This window comes from Mercenaria mercenaria, chromosome 9, assembly GCF_021730395.1.
Source record: "Mercenaria mercenaria strain notata chromosome 9, MADL_Memer_1, whole genome shotgun sequence".
Taxonomy (NCBI): domain Eukaryota; kingdom Metazoa; phylum Mollusca; class Bivalvia; order Venerida; family Veneridae; genus Mercenaria; species Mercenaria mercenaria.
In genome coordinates this window covers 39,967,838-39,983,675 of record NC_069369.1, presented here as the reverse complement: position 1 = coordinate 39,983,675, position 15,838 = coordinate 39,967,838, and the positions used below count along the sequence as shown (strand labels likewise).

Here is a 15,838-nt window from a genome sequence, read left to right as displayed (position 1 = left end):
TAACAAGACCCCAGTACTAACCTGCAGAGTTAAGAAAAGAACACGGGCACACAACTGGTCTAACTATATCTATATACGCTTTGATTGTTCTGATAAGAAAAAAAAAAGGCCAGAGCGTATAAACATAGTATGTAATTATTACATGTAAGTCCAGTAATGTCAAAATACATGAAATGTGGCCGGAGGTTTTTCTATTTGTTCCGTTGAAATAAAAGTTTTGTTATTGAGGCAAACAGATACATTAATTAGAACTAGTATACAAAAGTGTACAGTTTCCTGCCAGTGTCGGCTATCTAGATGTACATGTACATTTGCTTGCGCGTAATTAATACCGAACAATGACAGTTTATTGTCATATAATAGGTAAACACATGTTCCCAACAACAATAGAACACAGGCTGCCATGCAATATGTTACATGGATTTTGCCTCAGAAGATCTGTGTAGTTTATTAAACATATATCACTGTGTGTCATTATTGTTTGGGACAATACTTTATGTTTTATGGAACCAGCTGTTTCAGATGTGCCGTATACAAGAAATGATGACAATTTATAGTTTAACAGGAAATTTGATGTATTATACTTCCAGGAAAATATAGATATTATACGAAAAATCAATTCCCTTTCTCTTAACCGCCACACTTGGGATATCTGGAAAATTTAAACTTTCAACATTTGTTTTCCAAGATATAAATACACTAAATAGGAACTTAGAGCTGAAATAGCTCTTACATATTGTTTCTGGTAAGGTGACTGAGAAGGCAAGACGTTATTTTACGTTTTGTCTATAATTTTATGGATTCAACATTACATTTTTCCTCATTGCGCAATAAAAATGATCTTGGAACATTATTATCTCATATGCGTGTTAAATATATTACCAGATCAACAGACTTTTAGCGAACTTAAGTTCAAACTTAACGCTAACTGCAACACAGTAAATAAATTACATTTTCCTCTAACGACATGGATACAGAATACAAGATTTTTATTCTAAACAAATGCGATCCTTTTTTATCTTCATCTTTATCTTATCTAATAACGAAGATCTTTCATACCCAGGTCGAAATGATGCATGCACTTTCATACCGTAATTTCCAGTCGACCAAGCCGATCCAAAATTCCAGAGAAGCTGTCAAATGAAATTGCAGACGTTTCTTTGAACAATATTTGAGCCGCACAATGAGAAAACCAACATAGTGAGTTTGCGACCAGCATGGATCCAGACGAGCCTGTGCATCCGCGCCGTCTGGTCAGGACCCATGCTGTTCGCTAACGGTTTCTTTAATTGCAATAGGCTTTGAAAGCGAACAGCATGGATCCTGACCAGACTGCGCGGATGCGCAGGCTGGTCTGGATCCATGCTGGTCGCAAACGCACTATGTTGGCTTTCTCATGGCGCAGCTCATTTGGAGTTTTGGTTAAGTTTTAACCTACCCTACAATTATACGTCCCTAACCTATGTTAGAGAACAAACGATGTTTAGTAAATCTAATCGTCGTGTTTTGCTTTTCTTAATTCATAATCGTTTGTACTTTTGAAATGTTGTATACAGGTATAATAATAATAATAATGATGATGATGATAATAATAATAGATAAATAAATAGCTCATACTTTCAGAAATTTACATAATATGTATATAAATTTCAACAAACTCTTTAACGAAGCAGCAAAATGTAGTAATGGAGTGAAAAAAAGTAATACATGCTTTTTGATCACTTTTATTATAAAAGTACTAGAGTATATAAAATTTTAAAAAAAATACAAAATATTATCATGGTTACTTTTATAAATAATGAAACATGTTTTAGCGTACACCCCCATGTTCTTGCATCTGTATGAACTATAAACTGTATATTTCAATGATACATCAAAAGTGTCTACAGACCTAGATGACAACACTACATGTATATAGTTACTATATACCGTTAATTTCATCAACCAATTCTAAACCATCCGATACACAGTTTTCTTTGTACTGTATTTTGTAGAGAAAAAAAAGAAATTTAAAGAAAATCATAATTCAACGTAACAGGTTATCTTTTATTTACACCACGTTTTAAAATCTGTGGTATTATGACGATAATCAACATTTTTTATTCACAAGACCTAATGAAGACATCCTAATGGAAAACACAATTAGATGCAGACATGCATTATCATACTTATTCTCGGGCGACAGTCAAGGCAAACATGTTTCATATTTCCTCAGCAACACTTTTTGAAGTACTCTCATAACGGGTTAAAGTACTTCACACTTCAAACTAAAGCTACCGATACATTGTGGTTATATCATAAATAATAATTAATCTAGATGAAGACAGGTCATTCATAAAGCTTTTCCCAAACATGCATTGTCTGAAAAATAAAACATGCTGGATGTACATATCGTAGGAATCTGGTGTACGGCATAAGGCCCAAAAATCTTTTTCCGGTATCCCGACCTCCCCTAAATTTTTGGCCCGACCGTAGATGTTTTTATAGCCTTGGTTATTTTTTTTTTCAAAACTGCACTTTTTATACTTTAAACATGGTCAGTGATGTTAGAAATCAACTAACTGATGCACTAAAGGCATAACCCGCTTATCTGTATTCATTTTTGACACAAAAATAATTTCCGAAAAGTCTCACTTAATAAAAAAAAATCCAAAAATAAAAGAAATCCGATCTCCTACCCCATTTGTTTTGGAGCATGTTACCAGAAACAAAGAATTTTTAGGCCTAAAATCACATAGCAATTTTGATACCTTAAACCTGTTTTTTAACAAATAAATGCAATAAATCTGCCTTGAAATTGTTCACAATTCTTCAGGCTTTACATTTTCCGTATATTGATTATACGATTGTGGCAAAACTTAATGAACGATTCTCTATTGACAATCGCATGTTATTACTCTATGTTCTAAGTAAATATGTAATAAAGTAAAGCTTAAAATGGATTTCTCTGCATACATCACATCTGTTAGACAACATAATTATATAAGACACTAAAGTATTATTCAATGTTTATACCGTTTTACGTAAACAAAAAGTCTATGTTAATTAATCTAGTTTGAATCTATCAGGTTAGTGGATCAATGCTGAAATTAATTTAGTAGCCACAGAAATTGCACAATTAAAAGGAAAACAGGCAAACATATAAGTAAAATAGAAAATCTACCAGATAAGCGTAACGTATTTCATGTTTTGAGATATTTAACCTGTTTCACCAGTAGCTGAACAAATTGCATTTCATTATAATTTGAAACTGGTTAAACATGTTAAGGTATAATTTTACATCATGTATATTGCCTACCACAAAGTACGTCAGTGTGCGATCCAACCTATCTTAGTAACTTACGCCATAATTCGCGCTTTCATTGACAAAACATAAAAATAACATAAAAACAGCGATTAAAATCTTACTCGTGTTAAGTACCACCCTTTCTATCAATTTGAAATAAACAGTGCATAAAATATATAAAATACATCAAATATGACTTGTCAACTTGATCCTTTTAATGACATGGCATTTTTTTAAATAAAACTTGCAGTATAACTCAGTATCAGCGTAAACGGTATATAGGTTTTACTGCCCATGTCCAAAAAGTAAGCTGGTCCATCCATTCAATTTGATTTAGCTAAACAAGGAAGTATTTGCATCTTTCCAGCCGATGATAACTAAACTTGAAGAAATCTATTAGCAAACCAGATAAGTTTCCGAATTGGATTATACTGTTCAATTCCTACAATCATACAACCATCGACCTTCAAACTGAAATCAAAAATTTCTTTGACCCAACAACACACATTAACAATGCACTTAAGAAATCTTCTAACCTATATAACGCAACAACAACCATATTGCTTTAATAACATGCCTGAAATTCAACTTACAATTAACACAAATATATTGTGAATGTAAAGACGAAATTTCAAAAACATTTATAGAAGTAATCTTATAATTTAGCCATCTTACGGCATCAATTCATTTTATAAAAGTCAATTAAAAAGTCTTGGACATTTTTAAACAAGCAAATCTTCTCATTTTAACACAAAACAAACCATAAAACTAACAAAATACCACTATTTTGTTATAGCTAGAAACAAATGTGATTTTGACCTCGGGATAGAATTAGCAGAAATCCAGTACCAGCCGCTAGTCTTGATGTTTAGGATCATATCTCGGACAAAATTAGAAGAAATTCATTATCAGCCACTAGTCTTCATGTTTAGGATCATATCTCGGGACAAAATTAGCAAAAATCCAGTACCAGCCACTAGTCTTCATGTTTAGGGTCACATCTCGGGACAAAATTAGCAGAAATTCATTATCAGCCACTAGTCTTCATGTTTAGAATCAAATATCTGGACAAAATTAGCAGAAATCCAGTACCAGCCACTAGTCTTCATGTTTAGGATCACATCTCGGGACAAAATTAGCAGAAATTCATTATCAGCCACTAGTCTTCATGTTTAGAATCAAATATCTGGACAAAATTAGCAGAAATCCAGTACCAGCCACTAGTCTTCATGTTTAGGATCACATCTCGGGACAAAATTAGCAGAAATTCATTATCAGCCACTAGTCTTCATGTTTAGAATCAAATATCTGGACAAAATTAGCAGAAATCCAGTACCAGCCACTAGTCTTCAAGTTTTGGGTCGTATCTAGGACAAATTGGCAGGTATCCTATACCACGGAGGCGCCTCAGAACTTTGTTGAAGTATGGGACAACATAGATTGTCTTTCTTAGCTTCTTGAGTCTAATCTCGTCTGCTATTGGTATCTTTTCAATTGAACTTTCGTCTTCTCCACCCTTTAGTTCTTCCTGCCAGGCAGTCAGACCGCGTTCCTCTCTGGTTCCTACAAATTAGGATTACAATTTTTAAGTTTCTATCTCAGAAAGTCTAAAATACTAAAAACGATACCGACAAACCAATTAATTGGACCCTTTAAGCACAAAAGCCAAAGTTGGAAACTAAGTGTAATATATCGAATTTATGTTGTTTTTTTTCCCAGTGTTGCATGTATATGATACGACGTATTTAAACACACTCGATACTACAATCGCTTGTTGAATTTTATTGACTTCTAAAGACGGAGACGTCCGTGATCTAGAGATGATTGATTACATTAAAATTGATTACTTAACTAATAATCAAGGCCTTCGAGTGGTTTATCGCCTAGTTTACCACGGTTCAGAGTTCTGATGCGTAGGAATTGAACCACGAGGGCGTTAGCCCGAGTGGTTAAATACTGAAGCATCTGAACGATGAACCGTGGTAAACTAGACGATAAATCACAAGAAGGTCTTGATTGTTTTCATTCTGACATGCTCAGTGACAAAATTTTAATAAATATTATGCTGGACTTCATTTACCCGAGGAGTAATGTATCGGACGTCATGTGGTAATTTGACGTCATAATTGACGTCATAATGCTCTCTAACCGGTTCGCGCGTCAACCGTTGTTTATCGCAGAATATACAGAGCTTGATTTCCTTCTTTGTTTAATTGGAAATCAAATCGAGTCATGTCAGAATATTAATTAATTAATAAATGATTACATTAACATTGATTACTATTAATCATTTTCTCCGGTCGCAGTTTGTTGGAACACTCATTAAGTTCATTTTATGTCAATAGTTTTATAGATATTAAAAATTTAAAAATGTAGGAATTTGAAGGATAGATATGTTCATCATGAAATTCATTTACATATCAACAGGTCCTTAGTACATATACTTATTTACGTGTAACTTGAATCCTATAGGCTTTCGCAAATAAAATATGCACTGTAACAGAGTTAAAGCAGATTTACCTGGCATAGTATTATCAAAGAAGCAGGCAAGAATTCCTGCCATAAATACCGGATTGCCCAGCAACATTGTGAAGGTGTTATCCAGATCTTCAATGCCTAAAAATATGTATATAATTTATGTATGAAAAATATATGAGAAATGGAAACAGTGACTCAATATATGAAAAGAAAGCTTTAACTTATCTATCCGTGATAAACTTCTACTGCAAGTTATAATATATTAACTTTAAAACACCACAGACAAAGTGAACGTGTGTCGATTATAATTTTCATCACATCGTTTAAACTGTTCTTACAAATGAATGACAATGTTGTAAGATTACTAGTATGTTACATGTAGCCAACCTGTTTCTATGGCGTCCTTCGTGCTTTTAATCCAGTGCTGCAACATCATCGCAACTAACATGGAAATTCCAATGATGGAGAGGTTACGTTTAGAACTGAGGTCAATGAACTGAAGGTTGGACAACATGACTCCTGCAAGGACTCCGAAATTAATGACCTGTAGCCCGCCAATCACCGAGTAGGGGATGGTCACGAAAAACGCCCCTACTTTTCCAATAACACCCAGTAGCATAAATAGCAGACCAAGTACTTGGAACACTCTAAGACTTGCAACCTGTTACGATAATGGATGACACAAAATGAATTTATTAATACATGGGAGAAAACAGCAGGATGTAAGTTCGTGTCAATCTGTTTTCCAACAAATCTTGTTTGGACTTTGGCTAACATGAAATACTGTATACATAGCACAATTGCAACGCCTCAAGCCGCCCTGTTGAAAATGTTAGGAATCTTAATAGATGTTTAAGTAGAGGGTGTGTATCATTTCTAAACCTGTACTGTATATCACCACTTCTACAGCAATGCCCCATGGTATTAGTGGTTGTATACCGCTGTAAATGTCACGATTGTCGTGGATTTATAAGACACGTGCAATTATAAAGTCATAAAACTGGGCTTGCGTATCAGTTCAGAAAAGGCATGACATTTCACAAGCAGGGTCAATGTCAAGGTAGTGCAACAAGGTCTTAAAAGTTAATGTTCTATAATAATTGCTGATGAAAAATGTGAAATATGAATCTCTTCATCAATATTATTATTTCATTTTAGGCCAACATTTATGACATTTATGACATGTGAACAGGGTAAATGTAGCATTACAGAGTTATAACATTTTTTATGTAAAGAAGGGCTTTAAGTTTTTCATCTCTCAACAGATCGTATAAAGTTCATATAGGGTAAGAAGAGCCTGAAGGGTATTCATAGCCATTATGTCTCTATCTGACATAAGTTTCATTGGACCATAATAAATTAACAACAGTTCTCTTTTAAGTTTCATTATTTTAATGTTTAATCATTTAACCATGTTGAAATAAATAATCGCAGCAAAAACTAAGATGTCCATAAAACGTTCATTTACTTACTATGGAATTACAATAAAAATGTTTTGTAAGAGGGTTTTTTAAACTTATTTCGAGCTCATTGACAGTTATGCTGCTTGGTCTAGCAAGACTGAGTACATCCCAAAATGTTAACCTTAAAATACTGAAACTTAAATCATCTGGTGATTTTTAGGTTGCACGAAATACTGATTCTAGAGGTATCAGTTTAAGATGAATGAATGACGATCCAATGTACATATGACTGAGATGCTTTTCTGTTTTCTAAACCTGAACTGCATACTTCCAAAACTATTTAATATTTTAAAAGCCTTTACCGCGCCATATCATATTACACAAAAAAAATATCAGTATTTTTATTCTTAAAACTTATGTAACTGTTCTGGTGATTAAACAAACGTTTTTAACCAACTGATGAAATATCATAATAATATGACATTACACGCAGTCTTCTGAAAGGGCATTTTCTGCGGAATGTTTTTTTTTTTTTTCATTTTTATTTTAAGAATATGGATAGACCTGATGATTACAGGAAGTAAGATTCACAAAACATACCAGTAGCAAAAAAGTTCCATAGGTGGTACAGGTATTGTGATAAAGACAATCTATATCGTATCTCTGACAGCACTGAGTTTTCCTGCGGATGTTTTACATTACAATAATGTGAAAGTTTTGACATTTACCTTTGTTATTCCTACTGCCCCAATATTGCCACCAAAAGTTGATGTAGCATGTCCTGCCCCCGCCCAGCCAGCAATAAAACTCATAAAACCTTCGACAGCAATGCCACGATTGACCGAATGTTTCGGCGGAGGCGGAGCTTCTATCACTTTCACGCATGCGTAATAATCACCAATGGAGTCAATGATAGAACCAAGTGTCCCAATGAGGAATGTAATGAAAGCTCCAGTTTCGTATCTTGGGCGCCCAAATTGTCCTGAAACATAGTAATGAATACTCTACATTCATCATCGTCATTCAACAATTCGTCATTTTTTCTTAATTCTCCTGCGGATGTCTCTTAAATTTTAAGTTATGTCCGGGAGACGATAACGTTATATTTGAAGCTAATGAATTTTAAAATGTTTGTTATTAATTGTTACCTGGGTATGGGAATATAAACCATTTTGTATCATCAATGATGAACATGCGGGAGTCAGTTCTAGCGTAGAAATCTGGACTATCAGGGTCCATATCAAACCCTCCAGCTGCTGTGATAATCCAGCTGACTACCCACCCAACAATGGTAGCAATCAGAATCTGCAAGAAAACAAGAGTGAAATAATGTGATGGGGGAGGGGGCATTGGCGTGGATAGGAGGAACGTGTATGAAAGATAATAAACTCAATACGTTTGGTAGACAATTATGACAAGCACCGGTCAGTGCTCAGAGGTCTTTTTATAGCATTAACTCGTACATCTCTTCACTGATTGTGGTGAAATTTTGAAGAAAAGTTCAAAATGGTTCAATGAAGATGGTCCATTAGGCTATCAGCATTAATGATCCTAAAAATCGTGAGCTCTAAACATGATATTTCGCCATTAGTTCAACATTTAAGCTGTTTCTAGAGTGAAAAGTCAATAGAAGGTTGGGAGGAGTCCCGGTTTATAGGACTTCGGGCCGTTTTAAAAGGAACTTTGCCTAGAGAGGTCTAGTTTAGGTGGGTTTTGGTTTTAGGGGACCCGGTTTAAAGGCGATCCAGTTAAGGAGGGTTCTGGTTTAGAGGCGGTCCGGTTTAGGAGAGTTCTGGTTTAGAGTGTACCTGGTTTAGAGGGTCTAGTTTAAATTAGTTTTGGTTTAGAAGAGACCCGGTTAAGAGGCAGTCCGCTTTAGGAGTGTTCTGGTTTAGAGCAGACCCGGTTTAGAGGTCGTCCGGTTTAGGACAGTTCTGGTTTTGAGAGGTGTCCGGTTTAGGTGAGTTTTGATTTACCTGAGACCCGGTTTAGAGGCGGTCCTGTCAAAAATAGTTCTGGTTTAGAGCAGACCCGGTTTAGAGGCGGTCCGACTGACTTGTTCAGTTTAAAGGGTTTCCACTGCGTAGTACAATCTTTTGCAGTGATAAAGATAATGATTACCTGACTAGACGGCTCAGAACAGCTAATAGAAACAAAAGCTGTTTCTTTTCTCGTCTATATCCATTCGCTATCTTTATATATAAATTTAATCATAAAAAAACAACAACAGATTTTCTCTCACCATTTAGTTAATAATATGTAGGTCATTTCATTTTGAAGACTAGACAGTCTACAAAACGCACTGCTGACGAATTTCAAAAGAAAATTTTGCAAGACGATAAACTATTTACGTTAAATGCAAATATTATAAACTCATGACCCACATACTTGACAAAACAAGGTAAATCTACCTCGCTTTTAAATACAATTCAGTTTAGTGCAAGGAAGCTAATGTATACATAATGGTCTGTTCTGACATCTCAAAAGCCTTCGACTGGGTCTGACATGATCGATTACTTTTAAATTAAAACAAAACGGAATTATAGGCAATTTTTGCAATAGACTTAAGATTATTTTATTGATCGTAACCAAAATGTGTTTGTTGGTTCTTCCTATTCTGACTATAAATATGTCACCGCAGGTGTTCCGAAACTTTCTATACTTTCTAATCTATGTCAATGACATTGCAAACAACTTGGGAAGTGTAACACGCCTTTTTGCAGACGACTGTTCTCTTGCAGTCTCCGTTTACATGAAAAGCGCACTCAATGACAACTTAAATCAAGCAACTGAAATGTCCAAACGTAAGTTAGTAACCTTTAAACCTAACAAAATAGAAGTGTTAATTTTACGCTTGAATATGAAAGTTAAACCATCTCTATATATTTTGATAATGTTTTTCTTAATTATGTTGACAGTCATAAACAGAAGTTACTTTTACATCAGATGGTAAATCGCGAGCTCATTTTAATGATATACTGAAATTCAAAGGAAAATAACAGCATTAAAATTTAAGCTAAGAAGAAAACTTTTAACATCAAATTTTGAATCCTATTCCATAAATAAAGCACAACGTACTTTACTGGACTAACCATCAAATTTGATTCCAGAAACAATTGCTAATGATGTGCCTTATATTCTAGGAAATAGCTATGATTACAAAACAAATAAGCACATTTTTTTGCTAACTCGTTTATTCCCCCAGCTACTACTTTGTGGAATGATTTAGAATCCGATATAAGAAATCCTCAATGAAAAATTCTATTAAAATACAAGCCTCCATTTGTACCGACATATTTTAGTATTTACTCGGTTCTCCACCAAGCACAAAGCGTAATTAATGCACTAATTTAAATGTTGGATTGTACAGAAATCATCCGAGGGACATTTTCCTCTGCTGATTTTTGTCGATTTAATTCTATGTAGGTGATTTTATTAATGAATGTTTATATCGGTAGAATATAAAAGTCATCATCTTTCTTTGATATTGTCATATGCCGATGATAATCTAACCTTATAACGTGTCATCCGGGATCCCCTACCTGAATTATTAACATTCAAATGAAGTATGAACAATTTTCATTAACCACTATGAGAGATTCAATCGCTCTAGTCTTATGTTTTCGCTATTAACTATGGGCAATTAAGTGCTAAAACGCTCTACTTGCCTCTGTCAAAAGCTGTACAAAATTTTTGATCAACCATTTTGGTAAAAAAGTTGTAGAAATGAAGTATGAACCATGGTTTATTACCCACTGTGGGATATTAAAAGTTTAAGCGCTCAACTTGCTGTGAAGTCTGCATACTGTCTGTATAGCCCTAAAACAGCATTCTAAAATGAGGATCGTTCAAGCTAATTCGATAAAAACGTAGAGACTTTTGGTATGTAATCCAAGTTACAGCTTATTATGTCGGGTTTGTTCGGTTCTAACATTTTGCCGACGGGTCATTCCTCCGTTTCTTACTACTGTGAAAATGAAACTTACCGAGAACATTTTGTGAAACTGAGACTTACCGAGAACATTTTGTGAAAATGAGACTTACCGAGAACATTTTGTGAAAATGAGACCACTTGATATGGAATCCTCGCGACCGGTTGTACCAGGGTATAGGTGTGCGTCTTCTAGCCAGGTAAAACGAAAGTATAAGCGCAACAGCAACAGTTCTGAAAGAAGAAGTGTAAATGTTGTTTGATCCAGTTAAAGGATGTTTAGATTATATGCTACATGGGTAAACTACATAAATTCTATAGTGAACTTTTGTTAAACATTAACTTTCACTAAGATGACAGTAGATAAAATGACGCAAATTCTTATTTACAGTTTCTGGATGTGTGGGTGGAAATGTGATTGCAAGAAAGTTGTCCAAGAAAGAAGGAGGGCTGAACTTTTACAGTAAAAATATATCTTTGTAAACGCATTATAAATACTTACAATGCTGCAATTCCCCATTGAGCCTTTGCGAATCTCACAGTAGCGCTGAAGACATACAACGCCATAAGGGTTAATGCAGGAACAACGGTGATTGGTCCAATAAACCTGAGTAGCAATCCAACGATACCAAACATACCAACAAACATGTGCAGGGCCCCCGCTATCATCAAACTGCCTTCAAGCTGTAAAAAGCAATGTCAGACATCAATATGAAAATACACAAGGAGATCGAGACGGTCGTGGTACGACACTCCTGTAGAAGCATTCCATGGCATGCTCGAGCCTAAACATTCGCTGCTTAAAGTTTCAGTGATATGAGTAAAGATTACAAGAGCTGAATGCACGTGTAAATAAACAAAACGGTACACTAATGCATAAATATAACTTCCCTTGGGCTCAAATAAGCGACGACTTTCGTGACCTTTTCCTTATACAGTGAATAATAATACACGAATACACTGATAGCCAATGAAATGGTTGTGCTCCGAAAGTTGTACACAAAGCAGAAAAGTCATCAAAATGTAACACAGAAACACTGTCTGAAAATCGTGTTCAATACTGACTGATTATAATAATCTCACCCTTTGGATTTTAGTCAGTGTTGAAATAGCTTCCGTACCATTGTCCGTACCATTCATAGGAACTGTAAATAAAGATGATGACATGTATACTGTTATCATTTCTTGGTATTTATCTATTTTACGTGAAAAACGTTCACTGAATTTTAACTCAACTCTGTTATGACTGCTAGGAAAATTAAATATAAGATATAAAAGCACCACTCACTTTTTTGTTATTGATTTCTGTACTTATTAGCAATACATTTCAGTGAATAAACAGTTTGATAACTCTGATTTATATTCATATACTAAACTACCTATATCTTCGCCTTCTTCAGGACAACTCCAGGCTTGAAGCGACATGAGAGCAATAAGAGGGGTGACATATGTTGCGGTAGGCCCTTGATAAAGCGGCAGACTGAAAATGTACAATTCAGTGTAAATACTAGCAAACGTTATAAGACATGTATTGTGTATAGTCAGAATCTGTTTTGTAGTCAATATGAAATCTTGAAAGTTACAAGTAAACTGAAAAATGAAATGGAGATTAAAAACTTGTTATTCTAGTTTTCAAACCAACAAAAAGAATTATTTTGAAAAATGAGACAAAAGTTTGAGTAGTATGACGTCTGATCGTTTAAACAGGTTCCATTAATAAAATTTCTGAAGAAATCAATTGATCTGTTAAGAAACTTTTACACACATGAATAAGGAAAACTGATTCAAATGCCGTCTTTTTATATTATTTCAATTCTTTTACGTCCAAATCAATATCGTTGGCATACACTTTGTGTACATTCTTTTCTTGGTAACCGTTTATTAAACCTAATTGTCGATTACCCCAGACTTCCCTCTTATTTCAATTTCCTTCTTATTCCATTTCTTATTGTTTTCTTCCAATTCTGAACACTACAGAAACTTCAAACAAAGAGAGCCCAAGATAAGCTTACCGTATACCAATCGTGTTTTGCAAGAATGTACATAATCCAGACATAAACATTGTCGTGCTTAGAAGCTTAGCTTTCAACGCTTCATCTGCGCGCGCACACAAGATGTCTGCCACCAGTAACGATGTTGATAAACTTCTTGACAACGATAAAAGTCCATGCTGCAAAAAAAGCAATTTGACAGAATTTCATATGAAACGACAGCATGTGCTTCTTCAGCATTGTGTTTCATGGTATTCAAGTCTAATTAAAAAGAACTTATATTGTCTTTTTTCAGGCTGAGACTTCTTATGCTTTGAATTTTCAAAATAGCTGGCCAAATGCTTATATATTGCCATAAATAATACCATTCTAGTTCTAATAAATATCATGTAATTTTAGAACTGCTTTAGTTTCAGTGAAATGGAGATTTTGGTAATGTTTATTTCAGGGAAAGAACTCAGAAATGTTTCTTTTCATATGCAACAGTCTAACTTTAGTTAAAGATAAATAAACATTTTCAATCTCTTTAATTTTACTAAATGTACGCCCAGTTTGCTTGGAAAGTAGGAAAATTACAAAACTGCTTTCTTCTAAAGTTGCTATTAATACAAAATCCTAATAATCACACATGGATCTCTATTTATGTTGAAAGACCAGTGTTAAATATAAAACACGTACGCCTAACTCTTTCATTTTGTTTTCACTTTTTATTTTTGTATAGAAATATGTGTTTTAGCTGGTTGATAGATAAAATCAAATACCTGAATAGCAAATCCAAGTGTTAAGGGTATTGGTGGATTCTCGAAGACGTCGTAAATAAATCTTTCCTTGTCATCAACTACTATTTCAACTTTTGTATTTTCCCCATCTGTGGTAGGTTCTGTGTGGTTTTGTGTTCCATTCCGTTCTCCTGTCTAAATATAGAAACGATGAAATGAATTTGGTAACATCTCCAAACATGTGGTATTTAAGAGATAATTTGTTTCAGACTCTGAAAAGATTTTTTTTTCAACTTATTTTTACTGATGACAGTTTTAGAAGTTACCTCATCCAGACTTTATGTACACACTGGAGAAAATAAATGCTGAAGCCATTCTTTTGTTTGCATTACAAAATATATCCTGTACCACTGATAATTTCAACATACCAAAGGAAAAGATTCCGAGTTCAGCTTCATACTTCGGAGTTCTGTATGACTCTGAATCGGAACAATTTTGCGAATCTTCCCTCCAAAAAAAAATAAATGTAGGTCATTTGTATGCAGACGACAAAATGCACGTGGGAGAGACGATGCGGTTTCATGTTCTTCCCACACATATTGAAAAGAAAAATCAAATCGAGGTAACTGGAGTAGCAAATACGGTCGGCGGCGTGGCCGATACATGACAGATTTCGAGTTCCTTGTCAAAGGTTTTGTAACTGAAGGTCGCGGACATAGAACCGAGACAGTGGGTCACAGGGGCAGTCAATGTAAATTACCTTTCATCGTATTCGATTCGGAGTGTTAATTACCATATTCTTCTCTTTTAACGAAAATGAATAAAAACAAATTTACTATGCAGATTTTCTACATTTGAAGCATTTGAAACACTGAAAAATATATCATTAGTATTGCATGACAATACTATTCGATCTTGCTTTTTCGTCTGTCATGTTGATCTCAGCATGGGGCTGTATAGTGTGAACTATAGGGAAAGGATTTTTATAATGTGCTCCTACTGTAGTCCTGTAACTCTTATTACAAGTCAAGTATGTGTTAATAGTACCATTGATGGTTTCTTTAGCCAGACAGTTACCTACAAAATAACTTCCAAAGCGATTAAATACACAGATTTGCAATATAAACCTGCCAATTTTAGTATTCGTTTCGATTTGTAACATTTTGTACAAGAGATTTTGCGCCAAATCACGACAGCTATATTCGTAATGTTAAAGATGTGGAATATTTTTTTTCTACAGTTAAGAATTGTATCATACTCTGTGAGCTTGAAGAATATCAGTTTCTAAGACATTTATGAGGAGAAAAAGCACAGGTCACCTCACTCGTTTTTACTGTATAGGGGATTTACTTCTTCAACTGTTTAAGCATTTCTGAAATTAAGTAAAATTGAAAAAAAAATATGGGGAACTTTATAAAACATATAATATCCCACTTAATGCTATAGGAATTTCAAGTCTTACAGGTTACTATGAATACATGGTGATATCAGTGTGTGATTTGTTTTCGCAACAAGTTGAATCTGTTTGGTTAAATGGTACATTATTAGCCATATTTTTGATGATTTAGAATTTATTTTCGGCATAAATTTTGTTAGGAAGAAATATTCAAAGAAATATTTTTTTTAAATAGCGGTAAAACGCTCATATATCGTTGAACTGACGAAACTTTTGTACTGAAACATGACATGCTTGCCATAAGACGCAATATGCTTTCAAACAAATATTCATTGTAATACTTTGGAAACATCACATTCGGCCATTCTCACACTCTTTCCAATCTCAGTATACTTTCGATGACTGAGTATTTTACGATTCTCGCTAAAGAAGCGGCAAAGGAGGCTGAAGACATGGAGGCAGAGGAGTTTGATCAGCCAACCAGTCAGACAGAAATACGTGCTGCAACATCGCTGGTTACCTGTGACAAATGGCAACGCAGATGGGAAATTTCAGAAAGTGGGCGAACTCTTTTCCAGTATCAACAGAAAGTCAAACGTAACAAAGTAAACTTTGATGGCCTACCGCATCAAAG

General features: G+C 34.5%; 1 protein-coding gene across 1 annotated transcript; it reads right to left on the bottom strand.

Annotated features, from left to right (window-relative positions):
* Positions 1 to 1,763: 1,763 nt before the first annotated feature.
* LOC123547897 (solute carrier family 23 member 1-like) lies at positions 1,764 to 15,569 on the bottom strand. Its single transcript, XM_053550528.1, has 12 exons — positions 15,546 to 15,569; positions 13,851 to 14,003; positions 13,111 to 13,268; positions 12,478 to 12,578; positions 12,182 to 12,243; positions 11,601 to 11,782; positions 11,212 to 11,332; positions 8,316 to 8,472; positions 7,896 to 8,149; positions 6,152 to 6,425; positions 5,807 to 5,902; positions 1,764 to 4,849 (listed from the first exon to the last, which is right to left on the bottom strand). Exons 1-12 carry the CDS (start codon positions 15,567 to 15,569, stop codon positions 4,629 to 4,631), a joined length of 1,803 nt encoding a protein of 600 aa, XP_053406503.1. The 3' UTR covers positions 1,764 to 4,628.
* Between the last annotated feature and the right edge of the window lie 269 nt (positions 15,570 to 15,838).

Coding starts and splice junctions, on each gene's coding strand:
- LOC123547897 (XM_053550528.1), bottom strand. CDS start 15,569: ATGGCCGAATGTGATGTTTCCAAA. Junction 12,244..12,477: donor TGAAGAAGGCGAAGATATAG/GTAGTTTAGTAT, acceptor CTTTATTTACAG/TTCCTATGAATGGTACGGAC. Junction 4,850..5,806: donor CTTTGATAATACTATGCCAG/GTAAATCTGCTT, acceptor CCTAATTTGTAG/GAACCAGAGAGGAACGCGGT.